The 10000-nt window shown below is 38.2% G+C and overlaps 1 protein-coding gene across 5 annotated transcripts in view; it reads right to left on the bottom strand.

Moving 5' to 3' along the window:
* The window catches only part of LOC125028589 (sushi, von Willebrand factor type A, EGF and pentraxin domain-containing protein 1-like), a 25843-nt gene that overhangs the window by 3916 nt on the left and 11927 nt on the right, over window positions 1-10000 (bottom strand). For 2 of the 5 annotated variants that reach the window (XM_047618041.1, XM_047618040.1), the window contains exons 10-19: window positions 9918-10000; window positions 9654-9686; window positions 8695-8956; window positions 8276-8402; window positions 7238-7397; window positions 6615-6701; window positions 5847-5998; window positions 5377-5556; window positions 3870-4052; window positions 1-62 (exon numbers count right to left, since the gene is read on the bottom strand). The exon at window positions 1-62 is cut by the window's left edge and continues 109 nt beyond it; the exon at window positions 9918-10000 is cut by the window's right edge. In XM_047618041.1, coding sequence (XP_047473997.1) covers window positions 1-62; window positions 3870-4052; window positions 5377-5556; window positions 5847-5998; window positions 6615-6701; window positions 7238-7397; window positions 8276-8402; window positions 8695-8956; window positions 9654-9686; window positions 9918-10000 — 1329 coding nt within the window. The remainder of the gene's footprint in view (window positions 63-3869; window positions 4053-5376; window positions 5557-5846; window positions 5999-6614; window positions 6702-7237; window positions 7398-8275; window positions 8403-8694; window positions 8957-9653; window positions 9687-9917) is intronic. The other 3 variants (XM_047618044.1, XM_047618043.1, XM_047618045.1) reach the window with 2 other exon arrangements.

The following is a 10000-nucleotide window of genomic DNA, read 5'->3' as shown; positions in this document are numbered from 1 at the left end:
GAAGGGGCCCTCGCCTGTGACGGTGCCATTGGCGGGGGCAGCTGGAGGGATGCAGTTGTCTTCTGCGGGGGGAGAACGGGGCAGGACGTCAAGGGAGGTAGTGTTCTGAAGGGATGGGGTGGGAAGAGAAGAAGAGGGGAGGGGAGGGGAGGGGAGGGGTGGGAAGGAGAGGGGAGGGAAAGGGGAGGGGAGGGAAGAGAAGAGGAAGGGAAGGGAAGGAGAGGGAAGAGAAGAGGAAGGGAGGGGAGGGGAGGGGAGGGAAGGGGAGGGAAGGGAAGGGAAGGGGAGGGAAGGGAAGGAGAGGGAAGGGAAGGAGAGGGAAGGGAAGGGAAGAGGAGGGAAGAGAAGGGAAGAAAAGGGAGGGGAAGAGAAGGTAAGAAAAGGGAAGGGAAAGGAAGGGAAGAGAAGGAAAGGGAAGAAAAGTGAAGGAGAGGAAAGGGAAGGAAAGGGAAGAGAAGGAATGGAAAGGAAAGGAAAGGAAAGAAAAGAAAAAGAAAGAAAAGGAAGGAAAAGGGAAGGCAAGGCAGAATGCCGTGTGAAGAAGAAAAAGAAGAAGAAGAAGAAGAAGAAGAAGAAGAAAAGGAGACACTGATAATCTTGACCTACTGTCTAATTCTAAAAGGGTCCCTCTCGTTTCTTTTCCTATGACGAGTAATTCAGCGTCATTTTTTTTCGCACTAAAGGAAGCTAATTATACAGCTAAAAATTATTATTCTTTTTTAAATTTTCCGTAAAACAAAGATGAGAATTCTGACCATTTACTAATTAGTTTAAGTCTTAAAAGAGGAAAGATTTATCAGGGAAGTTGGACTCGTTCTGAGAGATTTGATTTTATAACTAGAAATGTCAAAAATAATGATGATGATATTAATAATCTCTGTCCTTTGATGCAATTAATAATCTTGATAGTGATTGCGACAATGTAGAAAAAAGTATGAATGAGAATGAAAATCTTCACAGCGCAAGTGATGTATATATATATATATATATATATATATATATATATATACATATATGTATATATATAAATCTTTCTCAACAAGTGTCACAATAAACTGTGATGTATAGTGATTACACTATATATTTTATCAAAGACGTTAATGATGTTGATGAAATAGACAATAACAACAACAATAATGATAATGATAATAATAATGATGTTAATAATAATGATAATAATACTAATAACAATGATGATGATTGTGATGATGATAATAACAATAATAATGACAATACTATTATCACTAGCTGTTGCTAGTAATGATAATGAAAATAATGGTAATAATAATAACATAACGGTAATTACGATAATAATAATAATGATATCAATAGCAATAATAGTATTAAAAAATATAATAACAGTAAAAATGAAAAAGATAGCAAGAGTAATAATAGTCATGACAGCAGCAGCAACAACAACAATAACAATAATAATAATACAAAAATAATAACGATAACAATAGTAATAATAATAATAATAATAATAATAGTGATAGAAATAATAATGATACCAACAACAATGACGATAATAATGATGATGATAATAATAAAAATAAGCAAAGTAATAATAATAATGATAATAAAAATAATACAACAACGACAGCAACAATAATGGTAATATTAATACTAATGATAAAAATAATAATAATAATAATAACAAAAATAATATTAACAATAATAATAATAATAATAATAATAATAATAACAACAACAACAATAATAATAATTATAAAAACAAAATAATGATAATAATAATAATAATAATAATAATAATGGTAATAATGATAATGATAAAAATGATAATGATAATAATAACAAAAATATTATTATTATTATTATTATTATTATTATTATCATTATTATTATTATTATTATTATTATTATTATTATTATTATCATTATTGTTATTATTATTATAATCATTATTAGTAGTAGCCTATTATTATCATTATCATTGTCATTTTGTTATCATCATTATCATTATTATTATTATTATCGTGGTTGATGATGTTGTTTTTATTATATCATTACTGTTATTATTGTTATTTTATTGTTATTAATATCATTATCATCATCATCATCATTAGTATTATCATAATTACAAAATTACTATATCAATAATAATAAAAGCAATAATAATAATAATAATAATAATAATAATAATAATAATAATAATAGTAATAATAATAATAATAATAATGACAATAATAATGATAATAATAATAACAATAATAATATTAATAATAATAATGATAATAATAATGATAATGATAATAATAATAGTAATAAAAATAATACGATAATAATACACATAACAGCAATAAAAATGATTAATATTAATAATAATAACGATGATGGTGATAATAATGATAATAATAATTATAATAATAATAATAATGATAATAATGATAATAATAATAATGTTAATAATAATAATAATAATAATGATAATAACAATAACAACAATAATAATAATAATAATAATGATAATAATAACAGTGATGATGATCATAATAATAATCGTGATGATCATAATAATAATAATAATAATAATAATAATAATAATAATAATAATAATTATAACAAACAAAATGATAATGATAATTATAATAATAATAATAATGATAATAATAATAATCATAACAATAATTTTGGTAATCATAATAATAGTAGTAATAATGTTAGTAATACTTATGATAATAATAATAATGATAATAATGATAATAATAAAAAAATCATAATAATAATAATAATGTGGTGATGGTGATGAGGAAGAGAGAGAGAGATTGAGAGAAAAAGAGAGAGAGAGTCAGACAGATATATATATATATATATATATATATATATATATGGATATATGTATATATATATATATATATATATATATTCCTATATATATATGTATATATAAATACAATATTATATATATATATACATATATATATATATATATATATACATATATATATATATATATATATATATATATATATATATATATATATATATATATATATATATATATATACATACACATACACATATATATCTGTCTGACTCTCTCTCTCTCTTTCTCTCAATCTCTCTCTCTCTTCCTCTCTTGCCTGTCTGTATATATATATTCATATATATACAGACAGGCAATACAAAATATATAGATAGACAGACAATTAGATTCTAATATTAATGAGTATTTCTTCAGAGATGAATATTAAAATATCTCAGTGGGCTCAGTGGTTATTTTCGCTATCCATGTCTTTCTGAAAAGGGACCTGCATTAGAAACTGTACACAACATACTAACGAAACCATACAGTGTATATAACGTAGATGCATTGGCCTGTTTTTGAAAAGCTTTTTGAATTGCACACATGATGATAATAGTACCTATCAATATTTTCAATATGCTTTGAAAATGAAGTGACGTGAAAAAATCTATCGTATATGGCACATAAATTAGTAGAAAAGGAAAATTAGATTGTGACTACTTCAGTTTGATTTACAAATATTGTTTACGATATTTTGGACTCTTGGTCACATCAGTACAAACACGTATGTGAAAGAGACACAGGTGTCAATGCGAGAGCCACCAAATGTAAATCAAGTTTCAAACAGATCTCTGCTGGAACAACCGTGGTATTAGTAACGTTATTGAGTGCAAAAAAAAGATAAAAAATAAACTTTAACTTAAAAAAAAAAATACAACCGTCTCTATACAAAATGATTGCACTGGCGCCGTTCCCTCCAACAGCGCCGTAGTCAAGAAAGTGTCCCTTCAGATCTATTCGTACAGCGTGACGTCCCAGCCTCCCCGCCCCCACTCCTCTCAGCTCCCGCCCACGCCCCCTCCACACACTGCGCCCGCCGTACCCTTGCATCTGGGAGGAGGCGAAGACCACTGTCCGTTTTCCTGGCAGATGGCAGAGGTAGGGCCCTTGACGGGGTGTCCTCGGGGGCAGTCGTACTGGACTTGGCTGCCCACGCCCCGCGCTACGACCGTCACCCGCAGGAGTGGGTCTGTGGGGCTCTCGCGAGGGTCCGGGCACTCTATGTCTAGTGACGAGACACGGGGCAATCAGGGTGAGTTAACTATACCAACACTAAAAAGGGGTGGTGGTGGGTCTTAGGCCGTGGCGATTTAACTGCAGCAAAAAAGAGGGGCATTTAAAAAACGAAAGCTTTAGACGAGGTGCTGGAGCACCCCTGAACGCTGTGTGAAGGGAGGGAAGCATACGACACACAAGGGGAGGGGGTGGGTGGGAGGGAGGCTGAAGAGAAAACACCAAAGTTGGAGACAAGCGCATGACACGAGTGCCTCCACGTCGGCTATGTCATGCACACTTTTCCAACGGGTCAGTTAGCAACTGAGCCCTCTCCAAGGGGACGAGTTCCTCAGCCGTCCCCGCCGCCACGCCCACCGTGTCATGTTGGTGGTGGCGGACGAGAGGAGGCTCAAGCACGCAACAACACTCGTCATGACACCAGTGGGAACACGAGTCCGGGAATCACGGAGGAATCGGGCATACCAGTGCGGGGTCATAGGAAGGGTAACCTGGATAAGCAGGGTAGACGTGGGGGGGGGGGGGGGGTGTCTCATGCTCACGTACGGCCGTGAAATGTGAAGGGGGATCCAACGCAACTCAAAGGTTCAAGCCGCACACTGACAGACAGAGCATGGACCGATCTGCTTCGAGGCATTCCCCTTGCATGTGCTCTCCATTCAAGTGGTGCTCAGACGAAGGAGGTCTCTCAACAGATTCATAAACATTAACTTAAAAGAAGGTTCTTCAAGTCCAGTGCAGATCTAAACAATTTAGCGGTATGAAAGTCACAGGAAAATATCAGATTGATTCATAGCATTGGAAAGAGTAAATATCATTTAAAAGGAAATGAACTTTCTCAGTTACGACCACTCTATTGATATTTTGCCTCGGAAGTCAGAGGCGCCTGCCCCTTTCTTGTTCAAATCTGTCATGGCATTCTAGTTCCAAGTGGCATCCTCTTCATCTTAATCTCCCTAAACACTACAATTTCCTTTTTAATGATGTCAAAAGGGAGTAGCTGACAGCACAGTGTATAAAAGGGCATGCTTGTTGGTGACGGTGAACTTACAGTGCAGTCATGTCTGATTAGCATAAAACTCTGAACATTTATGTTTTGGATTAACATTCTTCTCATTATAGTCATGGCAGTTACTTATTTCTTGAAACAACAGATTACAACAAAGACCAAAGAGCTACTCTTTGAAAGGGAACACAGACTACACACATGGGACTGCTTCACGTTTAATCTAGAGTAAAACTAGTTTAATCCTTCATCAAATCGTCCATGATGACCTTCCTACACTGAACGGCGCGTCTCCCTGGGCACGACTTACCCTCGCAGCGCGGGAAAGGTGCCGACCAGTTACCCGATGGCAGACACTTGATTTCCGACGCGCCGACGAGAGAGTATCCGACTTCGCAGGAGAACTTGACGATCGTGTTCATCCTAGTCTCATTGGGCTCGAAGATGACCTTGTCCGATTCGTTCACGTTGATGTTAGGGCAGTGCACGCCTGTCGGGGAGAACGAGGCAACCTTCAGCAATGGAAGTCAGATTGTAGGGTACTTCATATAACAAAAAATAAGATTTTCCCGTTAGAAAGTGAATGTATTTGATGGTAAAAGGAACAACAGAGTCCGGACAATGACTATTTCCATTCGTACTGAAACATAATCTAATTACAGTAGATATAAAGTACTCAACAACAAACTATTCAGATATCCTACAAGGTAAAACGAAGCTGTATGTACCATCCTCCACCAAGAGACCCTGACACACCGCACTCCATGTCCGAGAACTTACGGCGAATGTCCAGGGTAACGACGTGCTTGTGTCCTTTGGGGGTGACGCAGGCGTAGGATCCCGAGTCCTTCGGCTGTGCGCGGTAGATCGAGAGGCGGTATTCCAGCTGTATGTTCCTGTTGGGAGCGTTCGCCCAGCCGTTCGGATAAGGCCTGAGGGAAGAGCGCGAACGTCGTCATCGAAATAAATCCTTGAAGGGACTTTAAACTTAAGAGGATGGGGTTCCGTTCTTATCATTGATGTAAATAAATATGATTTTGTTTACAATAAGCTATTACGTCTTTAGTTTATTCGTCATTCTTAGTGTGATGTTTGCTAAGAATTTTTGAATGATGAGCATCGTCCGATAAAGGGAGATTTCTGAAGCCTGACTGAGAAGAGAATCCGAGAAAGAAACAGAGGATCATAGGATTTAACCCTGGAAGTTTTTCACTGATATGCTGTGATAAAAAAGTAGTATGAAGGTATTACTAGTAATATAATTTTTTTTATATATATATATTTTTTTTTTTGCTGAAGAACTTAAATACAGCTTTCTGTTGAATTCTCTATATAGATTCTCATTTTCTGATGATCAAAAGAAAGCATTATGAAAGTTCTATGATTCTTTCATATATATATATATATATATATATATATGTCTCTTTCACACACACACACACACACACACACACACTCTCTCTCTCTCTCTCTCTCTCTCTCTCTCAGGTTAGCAAAAAAAAAAAAAAAAAAAAAAAAAAAGAAGGAAGCCAACACCCTCTTACTTACGCGAAGCTTCCTCCCCGTTTTTTGCCGCCCTTCGCGCGCCCCTTCGCCTTCGTCTTCTTCCGGCGTTTGCCCTTGATGTCGTCGCCTCTGGAATTCGGACGAAAAGGTGTAAGAAGAAGCTCGAGATTTTCCCGAAGTTTAAGGCAGATGCAGACGTTTAGAAGAGGAAGTAAGATTTGATGAAAAAAAAGTTTAAAAATGTAAGATTAAGGTTAGGATTATTATTTTTTTTAATGCAAATAGAGAATTGTATAAGAGGATTTTCTTGCATTTTAACTTTGAGTACTGTGGCCGTAAGATAATTACATGCAAAAATAAAAGCTGTAGTAAGAAAAAACAAAACGAAACAATAAGATAACACAATAAATAAAACAAGACAATAAGAATTAATTGTATAACACATGAATACACATTTCCCTTCATTATCCTTTATTCCTCTCATTATGTTATTATTTAATCCCCTTTCTTCCTAATTCCTCCAGTTACCCGGAACTCCCTCATAATTCTTTATCCCTCTCATTATGTCATTATCTAATTTTCTCATTATTCTTTTTTTTCCCTCTCGTCATTTCATGATCTAATTGTCTCATTATTCCCTGTTCCTCCAGCTGCCCCGTCCTTACGCGCTAGCAAGGGAGACGTTCCAGTTGGGCGTTCCGTGGCGGCGCGTGAAGAGGCACTCGAGGTGGAGGACAGTGCCAGGGTAGACGACCAGCTTCCCGTCGTTGCTCTGTGCCATGGGGCCCTTCTCGTTCCGGAAGAGGATGGTCGGCGGCTTGTCCACTGGAAGAAGGAGGTGGGGAAGCAGGAGATGGGGGAGAGGGAGATAGGGCAGAGGGAGATGGGGAAGCAGGAGATAGGGAAGGAGAAGGAAGTCACCACCGATTTCCAACACATGAATATCGTATCAAATGAAGATGATCATAACAATACATGTCAAACAAATAAGACATACCTATAACACAATACATCTGTTGCCTCTAATATAATCCATCAAGTGTTGGCTGTGACCCCCGAGTAACGCCACAAGGCACTGAGTTTGTTTACGTACAATTTCATCAATGAATTATGACTACGCTGTCCCTGCCGCGGAGTTTGTTTACGTAAAATTTTATCAATTAATTCCATAATGAATTATTACTACGCTGTCCCTGTCGTGGAGTTTGTTTACGTAAAATGTTATCAGTGAGTTATTACTGCGCTGTCCTTGTCGTGGAGTGAGATCTCTGGCACCTCTTTTGAATTACTTCCGCCTCTCGACAACTTCCCCGAAACAAGGAGGAAATTGAATTTGTCTCTAATTAATTTCATTTCGGGACACGTGTTAAATGCTTGCAATGAAAGACTATTTATTACCAAGCCTTTTTTCATTTATTCTTTTAATAAGATTGTTTTTTTTTTTTTTTTTTTTTTTTTTTTTAGAATACTAGGTGGCATCCATGATTGAGTAAAATTGTATCTAGATAAAAATATGCGTAACAAAATTGTATGAAGCTATAAGACAAACTTACTGATAATAATGGCAGCTCGAGGAGGGCCTTTCCCCCCCATTTAATGGGTCATAGATGAAGAAATTGATGCTAAAAGCCTTCACATATTCATAAAATCAGTCATCGAGGTTCTTCTAGTGATCATAACAAAACAATCGATGTTTCACTTACGGGAGTAGTTGCTCTCCTGGTTAAGGCCAACGCAGACAGACTTGTTCCCCGTCCACTGCCCGTGAATACACTGGCGCTCAACACTTCCCTCCAGGGCGTACTTGCCAATGTCAACGCAGCGAGACACCTGCAAACGGACCCAATTAATGCTAGATATATTTCTAATTAAGTGTTAATATTAACATACATATAAGCAAGCACTCGTCTTAGGCCACAGATCCCCGAGAATCAGGGGGTTCTTGCGCGTATTCTACTCGAAAATGTGTGGGGCGCTAAGATAAGATAAAGATAAATGGCTAAAGATATGTGTGGGAAATGTGGAAATGCGTGGGACGCTGAGATAAGATAAAAGATAAATGGCTAAGATAAAGGCCAGGCACTGAGGCAGAGCGGGGACAAGGAGACTACCGAGAACTTGCCAGCTTAGCCCCGGGCTCGAACTCGACCATCTCCTCCGTGACTTCCTGGTCGTTGTAGAAGGTGACCACGTTCGGTTCCGTTTTCCTCCAGGTGCAGGAGATGTTGCCAAAGTCTATGACCGGAGGGATGCCGTCTCCGCAGGGCATGTAGACTGGAGGCTCACCGTCCCATATCCCGTCCTGGCAGCTGATCATCCAGGTGAAGTTCTCGTTGGTCAGGGTGGCGTCGCAGGCGTAGTTGATCTGCGTCCCGTCCGAGTACCTGCGGCGACGGAGGGGAGGTTGGCACTGGGGGACAGGCGCACGGGCGTGGGGCGGGGGAAAACGGGCGTGGGGCGGGGGTAAGCGGACGGAGGGGATGTGAAGGGTCGGGGCGCTCAGAGAAAGGCAAGCGTTTAGCACGGGAGGGGGGGGGGAGGGAAACACAAGAAAGAGGCATGGCGTAGGAAAAACACACAAAGCAAGAAGCAGACAGAACACTCGCGGAGGAGTACATTTAGGAGGGATGAGGAAGCGCATAAGCAGAGAAGTGGGGAAGCACCGTTCTGGGCAACCATTCATACAGAGCAGTGGTTATAGTGAAGTGAGGAAGAGCAGATCGGAGGGGTTACAAAGAGGGGTTCGGTGTAAGGAGAGGGAGTAAGGCTTCATAAAAATGGTAAAACACGATAAAAATATATATCCCACTGGGCTATACACAATCTACAACATTGCCACAGGCGTACAAGGTATGAGTTAATAGAGGGCAAAATTATGCAGATTTGAAATTATTAATCTTAAATACTTCATTGCACTGTACGACCTGCAGAAAGTTCTAGGCCATTTAGAGAAATTGAAATAAGTCTAAGAGAACAATCACTGCCCTAGGATTATAAGTAGTGACAAAAAAAAAAAAAAAAAGAACAATGAACTGGTGCGACTTGTACGCCTGTATCAATCGGAAAGGGTTCGTTACCGACCTTTGGTCTTGGTCCAGATGTGGGTAGTCAGCACTTGTGAACATATACAGAAAATTAATACAACCTTTACCCTGTAGCCACCGAAGCATTGGAAGTAACAATATACAGATAAATTCATGGGTATTCGATCACTATTTCATTCCCTGCCAATGGAAGAACAGAACAGAAAAGTGACTAAATGAAGTGGCAATCAAGAGAAAAGATGCTAAAGAGAGGAACAGAAATATAAGATGAGCAAAACGACCCTCGGTGAGTCCTACTTACTTGACAGCGTCGGTGGCCACGAGATGGTCTCCCCGGTAGGCCAGGGCGCCCAGCACGTCAGGAGGCGACCCGCACGTCCTCTT

The sequence above is a fragment of the Penaeus chinensis genome, chromosome 9 (genome assembly GCF_019202785.1).
Source record: "Penaeus chinensis breed Huanghai No. 1 chromosome 9, ASM1920278v2, whole genome shotgun sequence".
NCBI classification, from domain to species: Eukaryota; Metazoa; Arthropoda; class Malacostraca; order Decapoda; family Penaeidae; genus Penaeus; species Penaeus chinensis.
The sequence above is the reverse complement of the archived record's forward strand: the minus strand, read 5'-3'. Positions and strand labels throughout refer to the sequence as shown.